This window comes from Protopterus annectens, chromosome 17.part0 (genome assembly GCF_019279795.1).
Source record: "Protopterus annectens isolate FY-2018-M chromosome 17.part0, PAN1.0, whole genome shotgun sequence".
NCBI lineage: Eukaryota > Metazoa > Chordata > Ceratodontiformes > Protopteridae > Protopterus > Protopterus annectens.
Genome location: NC_056751.1, coordinates 671,914,790 through 671,940,470, shown reverse-complemented (window position 1 = coordinate 671,940,470; position 25,681 = coordinate 671,914,790). Strand labels below are relative to the sequence as shown.

The 25,681-nt window shown below is 40.6% G+C and overlaps 1 protein-coding gene across 2 annotated transcripts in view; it reads right to left on the bottom strand.

Annotated features, from left to right (window-relative positions):
• LOC122791251 (intelectin-like) overlaps nt 1-25,681 on the bottom strand; it is a 210,593-nt gene that overhangs the window by 165,050 nt on the left and 19,862 nt on the right. Inside the window, exon 2 of one of the 2 annotated variants that reach the window (XM_044058925.1) lies at nt 20,549-20,621. The exons of the other annotated variant lie outside the window; for it this stretch is intronic. Within the exon in view, the coding sequence (XP_043914860.1) occupies nt 20,549-20,609 (61 nt within the window). The 5' untranslated portion in view covers nt 20,610-20,621. The remainder of the gene's footprint in view (nt 1-20,548; nt 20,622-25,681) is intronic. 2 annotated transcript variants of the gene reach the window in all.

Here is a 25,681-nt window from a genome sequence, read left to right as displayed (position 1 = left end):
AATGCTTCCATCATCAACAATTTTGCAGTCCCTTGCATAACTCTTCTTTTGTTTGCTGCAGATCTCTTTAACACGTATCACAACTACCCTACTAGAAAGTTAAGCATGGAATGGACTTACTTCAGTCACGTCACTATCATACTATGTCTCTTCTAAATGTTATCTACTGTAAAACATTTTTTATTTTTTATTTATACCTTAGTTAACATGTTGAGATATTTCAGCTCCTCTCATCACTTGTGGGAATTAATGACTTTTTTTTTTTGACAGACCATCTGGTGTAGACCCTACATCAGTATAGCATCTGGCAGATTTTGTATAGCTGATTATGTCTATGAATTGCTTAGAATTATCCTATAATCCCAAGTTTTGAGTGCCTTTGTCTCCATTTGCTTGCAATATAACTTTGAGACAGATACTTAAAATAGTGCAGCTCTAGGGTCACTGGGTCTACTTGAATTAATTGAACGCACTAATCATTGAATGCTTCTTCATCAAACCATATTTATCAAAGTCTGCATCTGTTGAACGATTGTTTCAGAGAACTTTTTCCTACCGTAAGTAACCAGTGGGTCATTACTGAGAGTTTGTTCTTTTCCCCACTGTAGTGCTATCTCGGAGTAGGTATATTTAGTTAGGGGGGTGGTGGGGTGCATCCCCCCACCAGGGTGGGTTTTAAAAATGCTGTTTTTCTTGCAGTCAGTAGGATGGCCAACTTTTTACTTACTATGGGAAACAGCTTCACTGAAACAATTGTTCAACGGATGAAGTTTCTACAAATAAGGTTCGACGAGGAGGTGTTCAACATTTAGAGCATTCAATGATGTGATGTAGACCCAGGGTCACCTGCCCTAAAAATGTATTTCGGATGTATGGGTTTACCAAGTTTACAAATAACAAAAAGTATTAACTTACTTCTTCACCAACTGCAGTGCTCATACATTCTTCCAGAGGTATGACTTCCAAAACAAGGTATGGTCCTATATTATAAATGAGAAGTGCCATCTTATTTCTGCTGCTGTAACATCCCTCCAATGTATGCCAGCATCTTGTTACCATACAAATTCACTTGTCTCACTGCCTGAACAGCTACAATGGAGATAAACATTTCATCTTCTTTTGTTTAGTGCATATGCCTAATGATCTCCCCATCCTGAACCCTGCTCCTGCCTTCCTAGGACTTCCTTGTGTTATTCTGTACTTCTGTACACTGTAGAACAGACAGCACATCTTTGCCTGCTATTCTAGTTTTCTCTGGTTACTGTTTATCTTCTCTGCAGCAAGCATGTCCATATAATTGCATATGTTGGTATTGTATACAAAAGTCACATGGTATATGTTCACTACATCCACTCAAACAACATTTACAAAGGCATTAGTTTAGATAAGTCCTAGAATTAATCCTGAGGCACCTCATCTATCAGTCACTATATTTAACCAGAAAATTATCTTCAGAATCTAGTTTTTATAATATCTTGGCATTTCTGAGGGACAGGTTTTAATATTATCTGGTTTGTAACCAACTCTACTCCATTAACGTTTCACTTCTTATGTCATGTTCCAAACTGAATCTTTTTGTATCATTACATTATCATATTTGAAAATAACCTATGTTGCAACAATTTCACAATATTTCAGATTGTATTTTTAAAATTCTTGCTTTATGTTGTGCAATACCAGTCTTGAGTGTTGTTCTCTGGAAAGTGCAATAACACTTCCTGTTTTATTATCATTGTCATGACAATTTTCTTAGTTTATTTATTTATTCATTTGCATTTTGTTACCAGGAAGTTATGACTGGGTCATGCAAGACCACGTTTTAGTGGATGCCTGGGGAGAAAAGCTCCAAAGACATATTTAATGTTTGAAAAACATACAAAGAGATTATAACAAACCCTGTGTGAGTGCAAACAGTATTTGAAACTTATTTACATTACTGATGTTTGTATGTATAAAATGAACATGCACACAGTACAGTGGTGTAAGTGTTACGAGGCATGATCATTTTTTAAATTATTAGTTCATAGGTTCATAGGTAGGTACTAGGCTATCAGCCCTGGGGCCTATACAAGCCCAACCAAAAAGGTACCCTGGCTTTTGCCACCCAAGAAAATTATTTTCCTGTGCCACTGTCGAGCAGAGCCACATAGGTGATCCCTGGGGTGAATTTCCTATTTCCCATCCAATCATCAAGATAATGAAAAGCTTTGTTTGATATAGATAGGTAGTTTATTCCAGAGTATGGGAAGTCTCTGGGACAGGAATCTATCCCTCCGGCATGTTCTGTTTATTGTGGTGACAAGGTTTAGATCCCTAGAGCGTGTAGCTCGGAGGGATTGGGATTTCTTTAAGTGGAGCATGTCCAACAGCTCTGGGTTTGACATAGGTTTTTATGTTAGGCAGAGATCACCTCTGAGTAGGCGATATGCGATGGAGTAAAGCTGGAGGTTTTGAGACGGTCAACGTAGGGCATCTGTTTGAGGCTGGTAATCCTCTTTGTGAGGTATTTCTGCAGCCTTTCCAGTTGTTGGAGATGTCTTGTGAGGTACATACCAAAAGGGGCATTGCACTCTATAATGGGTCTAATGAGTGATAAGTAGAGGGGAACAACGACATCTTTTTTTCTGGATAAGAAAACTTTTGTGATGAGGTGTGCAATGTAGAAGGATTTCCTGACTACTGTGACGATGTGATTATCAAAGGAGAGACTACTGTCCACCTGTGTCCCAAGGTCTCTTATCACACTTTCAGTGTTAAGTATACTACCGCCTATGTTGTAGTTCATGGGTACAGAGTTTTTACCAAAGGGGATGACAATGCACTTTTTGGCATTGAGCTTGAGACCATGGCTTTGACACCAGGCATCTGTCTCAGTGAGGCCGTTTTGTAGGATGTCCACATCATTAGGAGTTTCGATTATGGCTCCTAGTTTGCAGTCATCTGTGAACTTTGTTAGCCAAAGACCTTCTGTGTTAGCCTGTACTTCAGAGAAGTAGATACCAAACAGGAGAGGACCCAGGACTGAACCCTGTGGTACTCCACTTGTCACTGGTCTGAAGTCAGATATGGAGTCTGCTACTTTCACAGTGTGGGTTCTGTCAGTGAGCCAGTTGGCAACCCATCTTGTGACATAGGGATTTATACCTAGTTTAGTGAGTTTATCTATAATTCCAGAGTGGGGGATGGTGTCAAAAGCCTTGGCAAGATCTAGATAGGCTGTGTGAACCACCTTACCCTTGTCTACGGCTTTGGTGACTGCTTCAAATATGTCTATCAGGTTTAGGAGACATGATCTGCCTTTTACAAACCCAAACTGGGTGGGATCCAGAGTTTGGAGATTACCAATGCCTTTGTTTATAAGTTCCATGGTGATACGTTCCATGGCCTTGCAGACCAGGCTCGTCAGGCTAATGGGGTGGTAGTTCCCGGGGTCTGTGGTGGCTCCCCCCTTGTGGAGTGGGATAACCGTTGCTGTGCACCATTCAGCAGGCACAAAGCCTGAGGTGAGGCTATGATTGAACATGGTACTTAGGTGGGGTGCCAATTCGTTCTGTAGTTCATGTAGAACACAGCCTGGGATGTTGTCTGGTCCCATGGATGCTGTGTTCTTGGCTTTGGAGAGTGTGGTTTTTACCTGTGCAGCTATGATTACAGGAACTTTGCATTCTTCCAGTATAGAGTTGGGCTCTTTAGGGGGTGAGAGGGGGGTAAAGTTAGCACTGAATCTATCTGCCAGGGTGTTGGCAATATCAGTTGGGTCTGTATATTTAGTGCCATTGTGCTGTAACTCGGCAGATCTGAGCGTTGCCATTCAGATTCTTGACATAGCTATAGAATGCTTTGTGGTTGTCTTTAGAATCAGTGGCAATTTTGTTTTCGTAACTAACTTTGGAGGATTTTATCAGGGATCGCAGCTTCTTACTGAGGCTGACCAGGGAGCTCCTCCACTCATGGGATTTTACTCTCTTTTGCAAGAGTTTCTTCCTTCTGTTGTACAGTTTGTTTATGGCAGGGGACCACCAGATTGGCTTCCTTTTTTTGAAGGATAGTGTCTTGGTTCTGTTTGGGATAGCACGATCCATGCACTCATGTAAGTGCTTATAAAATGCAATTGTGTAGGATTCAGTAGTCGTAACTGTATTGTCCATCTGCATGGGTGTCATGAAGTTCACCACTTCTGTCTTAAGAAGCATGAAGTTGGCTTTGGAGAAATTTTTTACTGTGGTTTCCTTAATGGGGGGTGGAGGCAGGATGTGGATATCTAGGGTAATTAGCTTATGGTCAGATCGGACCAATGAGACATTGACTTCAGGTGTGGAACACCGGTCACTCATATTGGTAATGACTGGATCTAGGATATTGTTGCCCCTGGTGGGGGTGTGGATAAGTTGATCCAGGGCATTGGAGTTTATGAATTCCAGAAAGCGTTAAGCGAAGGAGTTGGTACATGAGTAGTTTTCCCAGTTAATGGTGGGATAGTTGAAATCGCCCATTATTAGGGTGTTTGGTTGAACCCTAATATTTTCCAGTACATCAAGAAAAGAGGAGTGGGAATCCTGGGGCATGGTGGGGGATCTGTAGCAAGCTACAATTTGGATTGCAGTTTTGCCCAGAGTTAGTTGCACTTAAAACCTCGGCTGCATTATGCTGAGCAACTATCCTGGAGGTGTGGATATCCTTAATGAATATGGATACACCTCCACCTTTGGTGTTCCGGTCCAGGTTACATAGCTGAAAAGTGTGGTATGAGTTATAGCCTGGTAGTGCAGGGGTGCTCTCTGGAGCCTTGAACCAGGTCTCAGTCACTGCACAGATATCGATGTTCTCCATTTTAAGGAGTGCCTTGAGTGAGTGCATTTTGAGATTTAGACTTCTGGCATTGAGTAGCATCACCCTCAGTTTTTGCTTGCCTGTTCCTGTTACAGTGGTGAAATTGTCATTTGAACCTTGCCTACAAAAGGCACTATAGGGGTGGCAAGAACCTTAGCCAGTATCCCAAATCCCAGGGATGACAGGTGCAGGTCATCTCTGGCAAAGCACCGTGGTCTGTCGACCATGTCATCCCAAGCAGACAGATACTGGATCCCTTTAGAATGGCACCAGATGCTTAGCCAATTGTTGAAGTCAATCATTTTGTCCTTGTACTGCGGCATCATTCTGGGTGATGGCAGAATGCTACTCAAGGCTAGGGTCATACCTGCCTGGGCTACAAGATCAGAGACCTCTTCCATGTCTCTTTTCATGTAGTCCAGGACGGTACGTCTCAGGTCATTCACACCAACATGGACAATGACAGAGTCATATTTGTACTTGTTGTGGAGTGACCTGAGTGCGTGGGTTATGTGGCAGATCCTGGCACCCAACAGGCAGCTGACAGTAACCTTCTCCTTGTTTAGCCTGGTGAGTGGGACATCAGTGTGCCTGACTATAGAGTCGCCTATGACTAGTGTGTTGGGTACGTGAGTGGCACACTGAGTCTGCGTGCTATGTGTCATTTGGGTTGTGTTGGTGGGGTGGAGGTTGCTTGCATTTCTGCTTTGGAGGTCCATGTTTCTTGAGCAGATTATTATTGAGAGCCTCCACTAATGTTTTTTTTTATTTCTATGTGTGGATTTTGGTGGTGTAGATTTAGTGAGACTATGTGATGAGTGTGGTGTGGTGCAAGTGTTTACCTTCTCCTCTTGACTGTCAAGTTCAGTCTTGATTGGAGAGAGCCTTACCTCAAGTTTGGCTAGATAAGTGCATCTCTCACAGGTTGTAGTGTTGGGTGGTAGGAGGAGAGGGTTGTCTGTGTACATCAGACAATTTCTACATTGCCCCAAGATGCCCAGATTCATCAGATAGACAGGAGAGAACACTGGGAGCTGACCCTTGGACATGCCTAAATAAAAAACAATTTTCCTCTAGATAAGTGAGGAAAGTGAGTACAAGAGCTGTTTTTCTCTAAGCAAGTGAGGAAAGTAAGTACCAAAACTGTTTTCCTCTAGGTAATGAGGAAGGGTGAGTGCTGTAGCAATTATTAGGTTATTTAGTGCTTACAAGTTCTGAACAAGTTGCTAACATTCGTCATCATTTACCTGTAGAAGACTTCTGTTATCTTCTATAACCATGAAGACTAACTGAAATATCAAGGAGCAAAAGTGTAAGAATGTATATGTACAAATAATGGGTCTAGGTTACAACGTTGACAGATGAGAAGACCGACAGCGAAATCACCGACGCCAGAAGATCGACGGATGAAAACACCGACGTGGAGAACACCGAGATGGGGAAAGGATGTGTAAGTATGCGGTAGTGACGGACGTTAGGGTGCGAGTAAGGTAAGTGTGCGATGTTGACGGTCTGTAGGGGTAGGGGTGGGTTAAGTGAGTTAGGGTTAGGGCGCGGGTTAGGTAAGGGTGCAGTAGTGAATGTTTTGGGTTAGGGGCAAGTTAAGTGAGTTAGGGTTAGGGCGCGGGTTAGGTAAGGGTGCAGTAGTGAATTTTTTTGGGTTAGGGGCGGGTTAAGTGAGTTAGTGTTAGGGCGCGGGTTAGGTTAGTGTGCGATAGTGACGGACCTTAGGGTTAGGGTTGTGGATAGTTGTGTATGTAAGGTTTAGTGTTTGTTTGTTAGGATTTAGGTGTGCTTGTGTTGTGTGTGTGGTTTTTGGTCAGGGAATTTGTTTTGTTTATTGGCTGTTGTGATAATGTGTTGAGTGTGTGCGGTGTCGTGTTTGTGAACTGTCGATGATGTGGTGTCGGTGATGTCGTTGTCGATGTTGTGTACTGTCGGTGTTATAACCTAGAACCATATAATACATCTGAAATAAGACAGGTATGTTAACAGTGGGCTATGTGATCACTGTAACAATGTGTGAAAAACTCCTAATAATTACAATAAAAATCACTATCTAGTAGACTTTAAAAATATTAGACTTTATAAAGGTCTCAGTACTGTTTGCTTCTTGCCCTTTTCTAGGTTATTGAAACAGTCTTATGTCTACTTTTCTATCCATTGAAAACTGAACATCCCTTAGAGGAAGTTGATCTTTCATGTTATTTTAGGCACTCCACCCTATACAGCACTTTCTGATGTAGCACACACAGATGTATGTGCTGATAGTGTTTCAAAAAGGGATGAACAAAGCAAGTCCCTATACAATATCCTAGAAATGGCTTAGAAACAGAAGGCAGCTTAGATGTAGCAAAAAATGATTACAAGGAAATGGACACACAGCCCCAAAAATCCATAGGCTATGAAGCAGCTCACCATGATACTGTGAATTACAATCAAGAATGGTATTTGCTAAGTAGGTATCAGTCGGATATATGACTTTCAAGCATTAGTAAGTTGTAGCCACCCTGACCTACCAGCAGCTGTTTGGAAAGAATGAAGTAGTTGGTAAGAGAATGGGGAATTATATAAAGGGAGGGACAAGAGACGAAGAGGAAGAGGAAGGAGGAGTAGTGTATCTACCACAGTTCTGAGACATGGCATACCAAGTTCACGAACATCAAATGTAGGACTAAAACTGAGCATTAGCTATGGACCACCAGCATAAACAACACAGAAAGTCCAACATGCCAGCTATGGTTTCTATTTGTAAACTGGAATGGATATTCTTAGGAAATCGTACTACCAGAGGTTAAATGGACCCAGAATATAACTCCTAGGTTAGAAATTGATGATAGTAGATGTCTAGTGGAATTTCTGCCTCAGTCAGAATGTTCCTGCGCAAATTAGAAATAAGCAAATTCAATCACTAATCCTGCCTGGTGGTGTTCTCTCAATGTCATATCCACTGACAGGCAATGAACATGTCACATTATACATTAACATGAATCTGGAGAGGCATGTGTCCCAAATATCAGTATGAGTTATGGATTTCACATGGAGTTGAGTTTCAAACCAAACACAGACAAATTATTGGAGTTATTTGTAAAAAAACCCCCAGCCCTCTGGAAATGATCAGTGTTCATAAAGACTTAGAATAATCATGGTAGATTTATGAAGTTTAGATGGTCCAGTAGTGAGGTAAGGGTAGCTGTTAAATAGATAATCTAAATGAAATTCAGAAACACTGCATTACATATGAATAAAGTGCTGTTTTCTGTAGTAGTAAAGGAGGTAAGCAGAGTGGTATAGACAGCAATACTAATGTGTGCACACTGCATGGCATAACATGCACATGCACACACTTAGACACACACACGCACACACGCACACACACACACACACACACACACACACACACACACACACACACACACACACGCACGCGTGCACACGCACAAACACAGACTGCATTTGCCCCTTGATAATTTGTAACATAGGTCTAAGCATTTCAATTGTATGATGAGATTTTTTTCACACAATTTTATTTATTAAACTGTTTTTATCCAAAGAGAAGGAAATGGCATGCTGTCTTCTTCATTTCCAGATATAAATGAGTATTAAAGCATTATATCCACCATTGATATTTTATTAATTCCCGATGAAGGGCTCATGTTAGTCTAAAAGTTGAAGTAGCAGTATAGTGAAACCTACACTGCTCTATTAAAATGTATTACATCAGCTGGCACTGCACTCTGAATAATCCACAAAGTATTAATAGTTGTACTGAAGGAATGATATAGCTTGAAGAAAGGGAATCAAAAGAGCAAACATAATGGTCAGGGAGGCAGCGTTGGTTTAGAGAGGGTAAGGACAGGTCACAGCTATTGTGTTGAAAATGTCTAATAATTAAAGGCTGAAAAGCAGAATAATTCCAAAGTTATTCTAACTAAAAGGGTGAAGCATCATTATGGAACAAAGTTTGAAGATTAGAGGGTAGCTGCTATGTAGCTAAAGATCAGAACTCAGGAGACTCCGCCTCACAGACAGGGTTGTTATGTAGTAAGCTCATGAGACTCAGCCACACAGACAGGATTGTTATGAAGGAAGCTCAGGAGACTCAGCCTCACAGACAGGGTTGTTACGGAGTAAGCTCAGGAAACTCAGCCTCACAGACAGAATTGTTATGGAGTAAGTTCATGAGTCCCAGCCTCACAGGCAGGATTGTTATGGAATAACCTCAGGAGAGCCAGCCTCACAGACAAGATTGTTATGGAGTAAGCTCAGGAGACTCGGCCTCACAGACAGGATTGTTATGGAGTAAGCTCAGGAGCCACAGCCTCACAGACAGGGTTGTTATGGAGTAAGCTCAGGAGACCCAGCCTCACAGACAGGATTGTTATGAAGGAAGCTCAGAGTCTCAGCCTCACAGACAGGATTGTTATGGAGTAAGCTCAGAAGACTCAGCCTTCCAGACAGGGTTGTTGTGGAGTAAGCTCAGGAGACTCAGCCTCACAGACAGGATTGTTATGAAGTAAGCTCAGAAGACTCAGCCTCACAGACAGGGTTGTTATGGAGTAAGCTCAGAAGACTCAGTCTCACAGACAGGATTGTTATGGAATAACCTCAGGAGAGCCAGCCTCACAGATAGAATTGTTGTGAGGTTCATGAGATTCATCCTCACAGACAGAGTTGTTATGGAGTAAGCTTCAGCAAGATCTGATCTTTATGGATTCTGTGGGCAGCAAGAAACAAGCTAGCAAAGGATCTTAGCCATGCCTCTCAACTTCTTTGCTCATAAATTCTTTACAAAACCAAAACTAATTGAGAGACAATGGCCCAAAAGCAGGGGCATTTTTAAATATTACTCTAATTCACATAAAAAGAGGATACCAGTTTTTTTGTCAATGTTCATTTTTAGAACAATAAGAAGTAAGAAACTCTAATAACAATCAAGGACATTTGGCAAAATCAGGGACAATTGAGAGGTATGTTTTCAGCTGAAGCCCATTCAGAAACATGTAGGACCATAGTTCAGGGCTATAGTAGTAGGTAATACAGGGATGAAATATGAGTAGTTTTCCAAAAGCTGAACTGTGTTCATATATATATATATATATATATATATATATATATATATATATATATATATAAATATATATATATATATATATATATATATGTATAAAAAACTTTGGAGTCTGCAGGCCCTTCCTGTGTTCATGTGGGTTTCCACCGGGTGCTCCGGTTTCCTCTCACATTCCAAAGAAATGTAGTAGGTGAATTGGAAACTGTAACTTGGCTGAAGGTGAGAGTGTGTGTGCGAATGAGAGGTACAATTGAACTACTGCAGCAGGGCTAGCCACCTGGCAGTGTAAACCATGGCTCGAGATGATTGTCACTGCTGAAGTGACACCCCAACCCCATGTGCAAAATGGGAAAAGGAGTTGTGGATGGATGGATTACTTGTGCAGATACACATAAATGTACAGTTACACTTACACACATGAAGGTATAAACATGCTTAATCTGGCTGTTTAAATGAGTGTAGTAGAATGACATACATTAGGTGTACATTTAAATGTATTAGTGTTAGTTTTATGTGTCTTCATGAGTTGTGTAGTACTTGATTGCTATAGATAAATGCAGGACTGGGGTGTATATTATCAGATCAGGGGATACAGGGGAAGAAGGCACTCTGCAAAATGAAAAAACAACAACACTTTAAAGCTCTAAGAAGAAGTTTCAGTATTTACTTTTTTTTTTTTTTTTGTTCAAATCGGTTCATTAGTTGAAGTTTTGGAACTCTCAAAAACACATCTCAGACTTTTAATGAGACATAGTCAGATCTGTTAGTCAGCCTGTAAATGTTTCATCTCCCAGGCCCTAACTTGTAAATGTTTAATTTCCCAAGCTCCTTCTTACATTTATCAAGCATATCAGAACTTGTCAGAGATTTGGAATGCATGGCTAGGTTTAGAAAGGCCCTTGTGGTCATTAACCTAATAAACACCTAGGGACCTGTGACCCTATGGAAATAAAAAAAAAAAAAAACATGCAGCTCAGCAATTGCCTGCTGGCTTTGATCATGACAATACACTCTGAAATTCATACTGTACTCTACTGTTCATTCAACCGCATTCTGGGCTTCAGAACTGTTTGACTGAACTGTTAAAGGACGGTTTAAGCATGCTACTGTACAGAACAAGATTTCAAAAGTGATCTCATTACCCATTACAAAGGCAACAATCCTATTATATAAGGATGTAGTGTTATAGTTCACAAAGCTGAAAATATGAAATTTCTTAATTTCTTCCCGAGGAGTTTAAGGGCAATGGGTAAGGCAGGTGTGCATGGTGGAGGTGGTGGTGGGGGGTTGTGGCCATCATCTGGTAGTGTTTAGGGGATTTCTGAGTGTACCTAATATGCTCCTCATTTCAGTTGAAAAGCACAGTTCCATCCCACAGTTCTGCACTGAACTTTGTGGGGATGCACAGCTCTACACAACCACAACTCTCAGATAAAATACTGTGTGTCATTTCATAGGCTAAGTATCCTGAATCCTAAGTGCATGAGCTGAGGTTCTTGTCTATATTCTGATGACATTCTTATGGACTGGACTACACCAACATCCAGTCCTCAGGAAGGATGAGTGGACATTAGCAAGTCACTCCTATTCCTCCCTAGCCAGTTCCTCTGGTGTTTGGACATGGACATCTGGGGTGTAGATAGTACCAAATTCTTTACACCACAGAATGGAATCAAGGAGCCTTAATCCTCACCACTAACACCAGTGAGGGATGTCCATATAAGTAAAGGATAATAAATATGCACATAGTAAATTACAATTTCCCTTAAGAGCACACAGAGATCACAGTCAGTCTGGGGCTGGTTTCTCCCTTTCTCTCCAGGTCCCCAATAAGACTCCCCACTGGCACAGCTATAGGGTCCAGATCACAGCCTAGTGGGCAAGCTAAAACCTCCAGGACCCTCTCTGCCCAACCAGTGCTCTGTGTCCCTGCCCAAGTAGCTCACACACACACACACACACACACACACACACACACACACACACACACACACACACACACAAACACACACACACTTTGAGATAAGAGTTTATACAACCACACAGACACTCCTGGGGAAGGCTGGCACAGGTTCTCCAGTTGTGCCCCTTTTACCCAGACTATATGGTAGAAAACGCTGCCACCAGCTACTCAGAGGCTCTTATGAAAGGGTGTCCAGTTATACTGTGCAACACTATTATCCAATTGGTAAGTGCAACCAAACAGTCAAGACTTATTTGGAGTGGCTTGGTACAGTATCACTATATACATGCAATGTACTCTTAGAGCTTAAATTATCTCTACACAAAACAGCCACAGTTGAAAGGTTTAAAATATTTAATAATAAATAATAAAAACACAAGACAATACTTCTTACTACACAGTGCTAGTCAAGAGTTCAGAGAGCACAGAGAAATGTTTAAAATAATACAGTAGAAAAGTTCTGACATCACAGAAAAACAAACTAGTCTAATCCTCCTATTTCCTAGCTATATCTAAGAGAAAACACAGTTCTAAAATCCTACTTACATATAGACACAGGCAGAGTGGTGAGTTGGATATTCTCAAGACAAATGTTCAAATGCTTTCATTCTTTCTGTCCTTAAATTGATAACGCAGTACCCCTGATTCATTTTAATGGTTTTATGCTTCCTAGGCTAACAGACTTTCAGAGGTTACTAGCCCTTGATCTTGCAGCTGGTCAGGAAGCCAGAGCAATAAAAGAAATTCTACATGCAAATTCTAGCCATTAACTCTGGCCTCAAAACAATAGGCAGACTGCCTTTATCTAGACATCTCAGCTCCAAGTTTTGACATCAAAGAATTGACTTATCAGCTTTGTTATAGCAGAGTGCACTGTTACATTTTTGCAGTTCCACATTTAACATAATTTGTTCCTATTTAAGAGAACAAGCCCATGGCTTATATTAATATTTACAAATGACAGAATTATCTACACAGTTCTATCTGGCTAGGCTGGCAGCCTTCACCTATCTTCACACATCCCCCCCCCCCCGGGAAACTCAAGCTAGGTCTTCAAGTGACCATTGAGAAACGTTGCTTGAGAGGGTTAGGTCTATCTGAGTATACCCCATTCCCTGTCTTGAGAGCCCATCTGCATTGGCATTGCTAATCCCACTGTGGTGCTGCACTGACATATCATATGCTTGCAACCCTAGGCTCCATCTTAGCAACTTGGCATTTTGCTGGCTGACTCTGTGTAACCATGTTAGGGGGTTGTGATCTGTCACTACAGTGAATTTTCTTCCATACAGATAAGGCTGAAGATTCTGCAGTGCCCACACTATGGCTAGACATTCCTTTTCTACAGCTGCATAGCATTCCTCCCTGGGTTGACGCCTATGACTGAGATAAAACACTGGGTGCTCCGCTCCCTCTGAAGAAATCTGGCTAACTACAGCCCCCACCCCATGGTTTGAAGCATCCGCCTGCATAACAAAGTATTTGCTGTAATCTGGACTGGCTAACACAGGGGGCCCTACCAAAGCTTCCCTATGCTTCTGGAATGCCTGCTCACATGCTGGGGTCCATACTACCTTATCTGGCCTGTTCTTCCTTGTCAGGTCTGTGAGGGGATCAGCTATGGTACTATAACTGGGGATGAACTTTCTGTAGTACCTTGCTGTCCCTAAAAATGCCCTCACCTGCTTTCTGGTAACAGGTGCAGGTCATGTCTGAATGGCTTTTACTTTGATAGGTTCTGGCCTGATCTTACTACTCCCCACTCTATGTCCAAGGTAGGAGACCTCTACCATATCCACCTGACATTTGCTAGGCTTAATGGTCAACCCTGCCCTCTGTAGTCTGCCCAGCACCTCCCTGACATGCTGAAGGTTCTCTTACCAGGAATGGCTGCAGATGGCAATATTATCTAGGTAAGCAAGGGCAAACCCAGCCTCTGGAAAGTTGCTGGAACATTTTTCATCCCAAAGGGCATCTTTGTGAATTCATACAAGCCAAAAGGAATCACAAAGGCTGACTTCTCTTTAATGCTGGGAGTCAAGGGCACCTGCCAGTAACCCTTGGTAAGATCAGTGGTTGTAGGGTATTTAGCCCCATGCAGCTGCTCTAGAGCCTCATCTGTCCTAGGCATAGGGGAAGCATCTGACTCTGTGTGACTATTTAATTTCCTGTAGTCCACGCAGAACCTGGTGCTGCCATCCTTCTTTGGTAATGGCACCACTGGGGAGGCCCAGGGACTGTTGGACTCTTGAATTACCCCTAGTTCGAACATCTCCTATATCTCCTCCCTCAGAGTCTGTTTTACTCTCTCAGGCACCCTATAAGGTGCCTGCCTAATAGGCCTTTGGGGTCCTCTATCCACGCAGTGCTGCACCGGGTGGGTACACCTTGGTTTCCCAGTGAACATGTCCCCAAACACCTGTAACACTGCTCGGATTTCTCAAACTTGGGTAGGAGATAGCTGCTGGGACATTGCTACCCCTTGCACTGAGACTTCAGTCCGAGCCTCACTGAGGAGATGAGTCACCAGATCTTTCCTCAGACTCCTCCTGCAATCCACTGCAAATGCTCAGCACAATGGCCTCCCTATCATGGTAAGGTTTCATTATGTTAACATGGCACAATTTGTGCCCCTGCCTCCTGCCTAGCAGTTCCACCATGTAGTTAACATCACTTACCTTTCTTACCATCTTGTAGGGTCCCTCCCAAGCTACTTGCAGCTTGTTGTGTTTGACAGGAAAGAGAACCATTACCTACTCTCTAGCTTGGGCATTCCTGTCGTATCACACCTTTTTCTGTTGTTGGGCTTCTGTCAGGTGCTCCTGGGCGAAGCCCATGACTTCCCTAAGCCTTGTTCTGAGATTTAGGACATATACCACAACAGACTCCTTGTGAGGTTCACACTCACCTTCCCACTCATCTCAAATTAAATCTAGAGTCCTCTCACCCTATGCCCATACAGCAACTCAAAGGGTGAAAAACCTGTGGATTCCTGGATAACCTCTCTGTAAGCAATCAACAGATGGGGCAAATATTTATCCCACTCCCTCTTAAACTGGTCTGCAAATGCCTGTAGCATGGACTTGATCATAGAGTTTAACCTCTCAACCAGACCATTAGTCTGGGGATGGTAGGGGGTGGTCTTCAGGTGCTTCACCCCACAGTACTTCCACAGACAAACCAGGCAGCAGGTCTGACATGAAATTGGCACCTCTGTCAGTCAGTATTTCTTTTGGGAAACCTACCCTGCTGAAAATCTCTAACAAAGCATTTGCCACCTTTTCTGCCTCAACGGAGGACAGAGCCACTGCCTCAGGGTATTGCATAGCATAATTCACTACCACTAGGAAATACTTTTTCCCTGTGGAACTTGCAGTACTCAGAGGCCCCACAATATCCATAGCTACCCTCTGAAATGGCTTCTCAATCACAGGCAAAGGCATCAAAGGAGCTTTCACCTTGTCTCCTGCCTTGCCTACCTTTTGGCACTGCTCACAGGTCCTGCAGTACCCTGTTACATCTCTGGAAATTCCAGGCCAATAGAAGTTCTGCATAATACATCTCTTTGTACATTTTATGCCTATATGACCTGCAAAGGGAATATCATGGGTTATGACTAGAAGTGCCAGATGCTAGGATCTAGAAACTACCAACTGGTGTACTCTCTCACTCTCTAGCCCTCCCTCAGGGGTCCACTCTATATACAGTAAGCCTTTGTCCCAGTATACAGATTCCCCCTTCCCTTGAGAATCAGGTGCCTCCGTAGCTACCTGCCTCTGGCCTTGCAATGTAGGGTCTGAGAGCTGAGCCTGTCTCAACACTCTCTTTGTAACCCTTCCCAGCTCCCCTTCCACAGGAAGTCTGGCATCCTATGACAGTGGTGCCTCACTGTCAGCCAGGGTACTACTACTCACCTCCACCCTTGCAGTCTGTCTGTCCAAGGGAACATCAGTGCCCACAAGCAGCTGTGGCTCACCTTCAGTCTCACAGTTACAGAGTAGCTCCCTCCATGAAGTAACCACCTCACCAGTCCTGACTGCAAGTATGCTGTCTGCCTGGGTATCCCCCAGGCTACCAGACCCACATGCTTGTCTCCTAGCCTCACTGCATGTAACTGCATAAGCACATGATACTGCCTCATCCAAATCCTTCCCTATCAGGATATCTGCAGGATGGTAGTTCAGTACCCCTGTTATCTCAAGACAACCTGCTAATGGCATTTTCTCTTTCCCACTTACTGGGTCTCTCACCTTTTGTTCCCCACCTTGCCTCCGTGGACATCTATATGCCACATGGCCCCACTGGTTGCATTCAAAACATTTAACACTAGGTCTTGGACATGTACCTGGACTACTGGCTTTCCCTGCTTATGGCAGATTCTGTTGTGGCAGTCTGTGCTGCCCACCATGAGTTCCTTTAGACCAATGAGCAGTACTGGGGTCCCTTTCTTGTGCAGGGATGCCTTGCTTGCTAGGTATAGGTCTCCCTTCTTCCCCAACTCATCTGAAGTAGCACATTATCTATCAGCTAACCAGGTCCTCATGTCCTCAGGCAAAGTGCTAAGGGCTTGTTGCCTCACCAAAAGGTCTGCCAGCCCTTCAAAAGTGGTGACCTGACATCCATGCACCCACCTTTGAAAATAAGTACTCAGTTCAGCAGCATATTCACACACATTTTCATCTGCCTTGCATCTATGCTCACAAAACTTTTTCCTATATGTGTCAGGTGTTAGCTTAAAACATTCTAACAAGTGATTTTTAACAGCAGTATAATCAAAATATTCACAATCAGCAAGTTTAGACAACACAGTTACAGCTTTAGAATGGAGTAAGGAGGTTAGGAACCAAACCCAGAGCCTTTGGTCAGCATCATACTGTTTACATACCCTCTCAAACATATGAATGAAACTATCAAAATTATCCCCCTCTGTAAAGTGTGGAAGACATTTACTGACCTTTTGTGCTTCTGGGGTCCAGTTACTCCCTTCCCCATTACCTCCATGACTCTGGTGAAGAGTCAGCATCTCCTTCTCATGCTGCCTCTGCCTCTCCTTTTCCTCAGCTTCCAGGCATAGTAATTTCTCATTCTCCTCAGCCTGTAGACATCTCAGTCACTCAGCTGCTTCTATTTCCAAATGCATAGCCTCCAACTCAAGTCTCTTTAGCTCCAAATGGATTTTAAGTCCTTTGCAGATAAGTTGACCTGTCCATTCTCCGAGGGTGCTACATCTCCACTGCCAGTCTGATTGTACTCCTGGTTGTGGTTTTCTGATGCAGCTGTGATCAAAGCTGCAATCATGTCTGCCTTAGTTAGGTTTCCATGCACCAGTCCCCTAGCCTGGCACATCTCAGCCAGCTGGCTCCTTGTCAGCTTTCCGTACTCCTCTGTTGACATGCTGCCTGCTCTCCCTGACTAACTAAGCTAACAAAAGAAATAAAACGATTGTGATCTGAACTCTGAGTATTCACTGCATGGCTGATTTAGAGTACAAAACACCTTCAGTGATCACTGTACACACGCTACAGGAATTCACTCTACCCACACCACTACAAGCCAATTAGTATTTGCCAACCAATTAATATGTGGTGTGGCTATCCCACCACTGCCAAACAATTAATATGTGATGCCCGTGCACTGGCCCAGCAATCAAGGAGCCTTAATCCTCACCATTAATACCAGTGAGGGGCGTCCATATAAGTAAAGGATAATAAATATACACATAGTAAATTACAATTTCCCTTAAGAGCACACAGAGATCACAGTCAGTCAGGGGCTGGTTTCTCCCTTTCTCTCCAGGTCCCCAATAAGACTCCCCCACTGGCACAGCTATAGGGTCCAGATCTCAGCCTAGTGGTAAAGCTAAAACCTCCAGGACCATCTCTGTCCAACCAGTGATTTGTGTCCCTGCCCAAGTAGCTGACACACACACACACTTTGAGATAAGAGTTTATATAACCACACAGACACTCATGGGGAAGGCTGGCACAGGTTCTCCAGCTGTGCCCCTTTTACCCATACTATATGGTAGAATACACTGACACCACCCAGCTAATGTTTATCAGCTACTCGAAGGCCAATATGAAAGGTGTCCAATTATACTGTGCAATAGTATTATCCAAATGGTAAGTACAACCAAACAGTCAAGACTTATTTGGAGTGATTTGGTACAGTATCACTATATACATACAATGTACTCTTAGAGCCTAAATTATCTCTACACAAAACAGCCACAGTTGAAAGGTTTAAAAATATTTAATAATAAATAATAAAAACACAAGACAATACTTCTTACTACACAATGCTAGTCAAGAGTTCAGAGATCACAGAGAAATATTTAAAATAATAAGAAAAAACTAGTCTAATCTTCCTATTTCTTAGATATATCTAAGAGAAAACACAGTTCTGAAATCCTAATTACATGTAGACACAGGCAGAGTGGTGAGGTGGATGTTCTCAAGACAAATGCTCTAATGCTCTAATGCTCTCATTCTTTCTGTCCTTAAATTGATAACACAGTACCTCTGATTCATTTCAGATTAGATAATTTCTTTGTGGTTCCCAGGCTAACAGTCTCTCAGAGGTTAACATCCCTTTAATTTGCAGCTGGTCAGGAAGCCAGATCAATAAACGAAATTATACATGCAAATTGTAGCCATTAACTCTGGCCTCTAAACAATAGGCAGACTGCCTTTATCTAGATGTCTCGGCTCTGAGGTTTTGACATCAAAGAATTGACTTATCAACTTTGTTAAAGCAGAGTGCACTGTTGTTACATTTTTGCAGTTCCACATTTAACACCATTTCTTGCCCATTTAAGAGAACAAGGCTGTGGCTTATATTAATATTTACAAATGACAGAATTATCTACACAATTTTATCTGGCTAGGCTGGCAGCCTTCACCTATCTTCACAATATGACATCTTGATTTTGTTTTACTGTATTAAAAGTTTTGTAGTACAATGTATGGAGCAATGGGTTTGTGTCTATAACTTTCACTTCTGCTTTCTTAAACTGAAGACCAGTGTTTAAATATTATTTTTTTTTTTGTATAAATGAGTGTTGCTGAGGACTAACTAAATAATCTTTATGGCAGGGCATTCAATAGCCAATCTGTTGATCAGTATGTTGAACTCAGTGCAAAAATGAGTAAAGGATGCAGTGAGATTGCACAAGCTGCAGAAGGAATACAAAAACAGTCCTGGCATGAGAAATAACTTATGGGATTGGGTGAAAATGGAATAGGGAAAAAAAAAATACAAAAAAAAATGTAAATGAAATAACTCTAGCAATGTTTAGCTTACTCAAGGCTCCATGCAACATTAACTTATCTCACAGGAGAATTCAAGATGCATAATTATTCAAACACATGAAATTACCTTACTTTGTACATCCTGACATTACTAATAATAACTCTACCTTATATTGTAGTAATGGCTGAATTCTCCTTTTCATCCATTACATTATTATTATTATCATTGTTATTATTAATTTTTATGATTATTACAAGTCCTGTTGTTGAACTGTGTGCCTATTATTTTCCTACACATGTTATAAAATCACTCTGATGGAGGCATTTCAGCTTTTGACTCGAGTGCGGTATTGGTGCTGTGGTAGCATTGTCATCTCACAGTAAGACGCTGTACGGTTCAATTCTCAGCTAGAGCGTCTTCTGCGTGGAGACATGTGTGAATGGGCATACCTTCATTGAAGGTTGTGTATCAGAGCTGGCAACTCGGCACATAAAAATCTACTGCCAGTCGTTACTGGACCGGAGTTCAGCTGTGGCGACCCCTAACTGGGAAAAGCCAAAAGACACAACAAGACTTTAAAAAATTAGACTTTATGAAGGTCTCACTGTTGCTTGTTTCTTACCCTTTTGTAGCCTAGTGAAACTGTCTTATGACTAATTTGGTATGAAATGAAAACCAAACATCCCTTTCAGGAAGTTAATCGTTCATGTAATTTTAATTACTCCATCATATAGAGTACATTCTGATGTAGCATATACAGAGGTTTTTTTTTTTTTTTTTTTTTTTGCTTCCTCTAAGCATCATCATTGCTGGTCTCACCTCCCATGCCCTTTCCACACTGTCTGGCAGCTCACTCACTGAACCCCTTGACTTTATTGCTGTATTGCTGGGGTTGATTACAAATCCTTAGGTGTCTAAGATTGTGGCATATCAAAACATCCATCCATGAGGGTTTTACTTATATGACCCCCCCATTCCCCCCATGTGGTAATATAGCATGGCCTAGGTGGGCATACAATCTGGGCAAGTGGGATATCACCCCCAATTCTGCAGCAGTTCAGCCAGGCCCACTTTCCACGATTTAACACCCCCCCAAGTGACATCCCCAGCCTCCACCAATGATCATCATAGGTAGATGCCTACACATCACCCACCTTACCCCAGGTTAGGCACACCCATAGCTTCCCCTGCCACTCTGTCAGTCACTTGAACTGCTAATTGAACCCAGGTCACCTGGGCCATCATCGGGTGGTTATCCGTCTATGACATCGGAGTAGCTATGTAGCAAATACAAAGGTTTTCTGTGTTTAAATATTAGTTTTGTAATAGCCAACACTGTTTCCTGTCACTTAACAACATCTCCTGGTTTGTTTTTATGCTCCATCTTATTACCGTTCTGAAAATTAACAACTGGCACAGAAACTCATACTTACTAGAATTTGTCTCTGCCATCATCAGCATAGCAGTAAACACAATAAATATGGGCAACTTCATCGTTCAGATAATCTAAACATAAAGAAAAAGTACAGAAGACAATAGTTATAGGCAAAAGTGTTAGGAACCTATTATTACCACTGCTGAAAGTCGAAAATATAAAGTAACTGGTGCTTGTAAGTGAAGCTGAGAATGACAACAAAAAGAACAATGGTGACATTCTTAGTACTAGATCTATGACTGCTATGAAGGAATATGACTTTTCATGTATATAGTCCTTTCTGAGCTAAATAAAGTTGCATTCTGAGATAAATAATTCTTTATGTGAAAGACACAACAAAAAAATTACTGAGCTGTAAAAAATTGGTAGAGGAAATTGTGATCATAAAATGTACTGACAGAGAAAAGGCTAAAATATTTTAACATCCAGCTGTGTGTCTCATACTCCTCCACTAAATACAACAGGTAACAACTAAGTAATAAATAATCAGCGGAATAAATCTACATTTAAAAACATTGCAAATTATTAACTACACTGATTTCTAATCTACAAACATTTGTTAAATTGTTATTTAGTTCATAAGGCATTAAGATATCTTCCAATAATGTCTTTTAATGGTCATAGTTTTATTATTTGTCAAGTGATAAATTCAATCTTAAGGCCGAATCCAATATAAAACACGATGAATAACACTGAAAATATGAACATTCCTTTATCATCCTTGAACATACACACAAACACACACAGGCACACACATTCACACACACACACACACACACACACACACACATATATATATATATATATATATATATATATATATATATAAATATATTATCTGTACTATTTAACGAATGACCATTTGACAGAAAGTGAAATGGCTGAGCACACTTTTGCAAAAGTGCTTTTCACCGAAAAAAACACTTTCGTGAAAATGGGCTAAAAAAAAAAAAAAGATAAAAAATGTGGGAAATGGCTGTTGCTGAGATTGTAGCACAGTGGGGACAAGGGAATATCCCGTTTTCCCACTGTAGTACAGTCTCGGAGTTAGAATATAAAAGCGGGGGGGTGTGTGGAGGGTGCAACGTGAGTACTGTGTTTTTTTTTTATTTGGTTGTTTTATAATTTTTTTTGAACACTTTAGTGAAAGTGCTTTTTCAGTGAAAAGCACTTCCGCTCAAGTGTGTTCAGTCATTTACGTTTTGGTGGAAACGTGATTTCGTGCAATAGTCTTAGATCCATATCTATATATATATGTGTGTGTGTGTGTGTGTGTGTGTGTGTGTGTGTGTGTGTGTGTATGTGTACTGAAATTAAAGAAAACATCCAACAATTAAAGTGTATAAAGTCAACGTTGACACACTACTACACATGCACTGAGCATGCAAAATGTAAACTAGAAAAACTAAATAAAACATCACATTTTGTTGGTGGGCAAGCTCCCATACCCTGCCACATCCACTGATTTTATACACATATATATATATATATATATATATATATATATATATATATATATATATATGTACACATACACATGTATATATACATATATATGTATGGATGGATCTACTTCTAATACTCAAATGGCTACATCGGGTATTTCATTTCCATTTTCACGAGACGGAAATGAAAATGAAATACCCGAATGGTGAATTTATTCCAGGGCAAGTAAACACTTGCCTAAACTTCAAAGAAACACACATCAGACTAAATATAACCCACCTAGGTGGGGGGCTACGTCCTGGCACCCCCACCCCCTAACTATATCTACCAAATCTGGGATCGCACTACAGTGTACAAAATGGTATGTTGGGCAAGTATTTATTTCCCTGGGAAAAAATTGTTGTTCAGGTATTTTGTTTTCGCGATTTTTGTCTCATGAAAATGAAATTTGATAATATGGCAGTTTGAGTATTAGAAGGGGATTCAGATATTTATTTTTATATATCTATCTATATATATATATATATATATATATATATATATATATATATATATATAGATATATATATATATATATATATATATATGTATATATATATATATATATATATATATATATATATATATATATATATATACTTCAAAGTATCAAAATGCCACATCATCGAAACACATAGTTTTGAGACATCACCGAATCCTTAAAACATCAAACACCCAGAACCATAAAACCTAACCCCAGGAAGTGAACCACCTTGCCACCATTGGTGAACCTTGCCCTTTTCTCATTGTAGTGCAATCTCAGAGTAAAAATAGTTAGTTGGGGGGTTGTGGTAGGTGAAGTCTCCCACATTGGGGAGTGCGGGTGGTGAAGCCCCCCCACTTTGGGAGGGTCTTACTTGCTGCATAGTTTTTTTGTCCAACAAGTTGTTCACTTCCCAGGGTTAGGTTTCATGGTTCTGGGTGTTCGATGTTTTCAGGATTCGGTGATGTTGTCTCGATGATATGGGTTTTGCTGATGTGGCATTTTGATACTTTGAAGTTGACCCATATGTATGTATATATATATATATATATATATATATATATATATATATATATATATATATATATATATATAGATAGATATAGAAATGTATGTATGTGTATATATATATATATATATATATATATATATATAAAGGGCATATTTCCCTACCTCGAAAAATATGCAGTCTCACACATGTTTTGATCATCTGAGTAGTTGACTCTGTTTTGTCAGATAAACAGATGTCTACCAGTGAGAGCACTGATTTATTTCTGTGGACCCATATCTATCTATCTATCTATCTATCTATCTATCTATCTATCTATCTATCTATCTATCTATCTATCTATCTGTCTGTCTGTCTATCTGTATATATAAATAGATATAGCTATAGCTATAGCTATAGCTATAGGTATAGATATCGATATAGATGTACACCACATAGCAATCCAGCACAGCAGCAGTTACCACAGGCTACAGGGGTTTAAAAAAGTGCTAAAAAAGAAAAATCCAGCAGCCAAGGATCAGAAATGCTATATCAAAATTTATTAAAAAACTATTTCAAACAAATCCAGGATCCTTTGCAAAAGATTCTTCAGTAAGTAATATTTTACCCAGTGAGGATCACTCTGGGTTCTTTGGAGCGACTTTTAAATAAATTTTCACACTGCATTTCTGGCCCTTGTCTGCTGGATTTTGTCTTTGTTTTGCTGTGTGGGCATGTGTGTGTGTGTGTTTGTGTGTGTGTGTGTGTGTGTGTGTGTGTGTGTGTGTGTGTGTGCGCATGTGTGTGTGTATGTACATGATATTTCAATACAAACCAGTATGCGGACCCTTTGTGGGCATGTCTTCAAACAGGTCACTGATTTTGTTATGTGAGATTTTTTTTAAATAGAAAGTAGGATGAAGGGAGGTGACTCTGTGATAGAAGACAGAAGATATGTCGTTGATAGTTTAGGAAGGCTGACTAATTTCTCTGACAAAGTCGGACTGATTAAGTGGTCCTTGAATAGTTTACATTAGGTTTAGAGTGGATTTGTTGTCAGAGGATTAAGGGACCAATTAGTAGCTTGAACTCATCCTGGAAATGCTTGGGTTTATTAAAGAGGGGACGCTGCTTGGATTTGAGAAGTTTTGTTTTGTGATTCATTATGGATTGTTTAGCCAACTTGGATGGTCACTATGGTAGAACAGTTAAAAGATGACAGATTTTTTTTCTAGTTTGCTGAAATTTTGTGTGGATTGGTATTTGAAGGAGATCTTAGGAGGGGAAATTTTTAAAAACAAATAGCTGATCTGAAAGATGACTTCTGAGTGATTACTGAAGGTAGGACATTCTTTACGAGATAATATGCATGTGGACTGGTAAAGGACAGAAAATTAAAGAGAAACCACCTGCCTCCCCACAATGGATGATGTAATGGTCTTACCACGCTAACCTTGTTTTAGGGAGGAATGAATGTGGCAAACAGCTCTCACATCTGCAGAATACATGAGCTGATTGCTGAACTTGAATAAAGCTCATTGCTAACCAGGAAAATGAAGCAAAAAAATATATATACTGTAACAAAAAAAGGCATTTAACAAAGCAATGCAATAATCATAAATAATACATTTAAATAATAAATAGTACACCATTAACCAACAACCTAAATACCTAGTAAAAAGACTAAAACTGTACTACAGTGAATTAAAAAATAAAATCCTGAACAACCTAAATAAACTGCTACTTAATACAACAAAGTCTTAAATATATACATTGTATTATAAACCAATAGTGTAAGTCAAACATTTTCTACAACCTAGTATTGTTTGTGTCTTTCGGCTTTTTCCCGGGTAGGGGTCACCACTGCGGAACTCCGGTCCGCTAATGATTGGTAGTTGATTTTTACGTGTCAAGTTACCAGCCCTGACACACAACCTTCAACAAAGGTATGCCCATTCATATCTCCACGCAGAAGATGCTCTAGCTGAGAGTCGAACAGGACAGCGTCTTACTGTGAGGCGACAACGCTACCGCAACACCACCACCGCGGATAGTTTCTGCAACCTAGTATAATGACATGTAATACTGTAGGATAAGTAATACACACAACATAGTATAATGACATATAATACTATAGTCTCTAAGTAGTATACACAACATAGTATAATGACATATAATACTACACTGTATAAGTAGTACACGCAACATAGTATAATGACATATAATACTATACTCTCTAAGTATGACATATAATACAACACTGTATAAGCAGTACACACAACATAGTATAAAGACATATAATACTACACTGTATAAGTAGTACACACAACATAGTATAATGACATATAATACTACACTTTATAAGTAGTACACCCAACATAGTATAATGACATATAATACTACACTCTATAAGCAGTACACACAACATAGTATAATGACATATAATACTACACTCTATAAGTAGTACACGAGACATAGTATAATGACATGTAACACTTTACTCTCTAAGTAGTACACACAACATGATATAATGACATTTAATACTGTACTGTGTAAGTAGCAGTGCACACAGCATAGTATAAAGACATGTAATACTATGTGTATAAGTAGTACACACAACATAGCATAATGGCATGTAATGCTATGCTGTATGAGTAGTACACACAACATTGTAT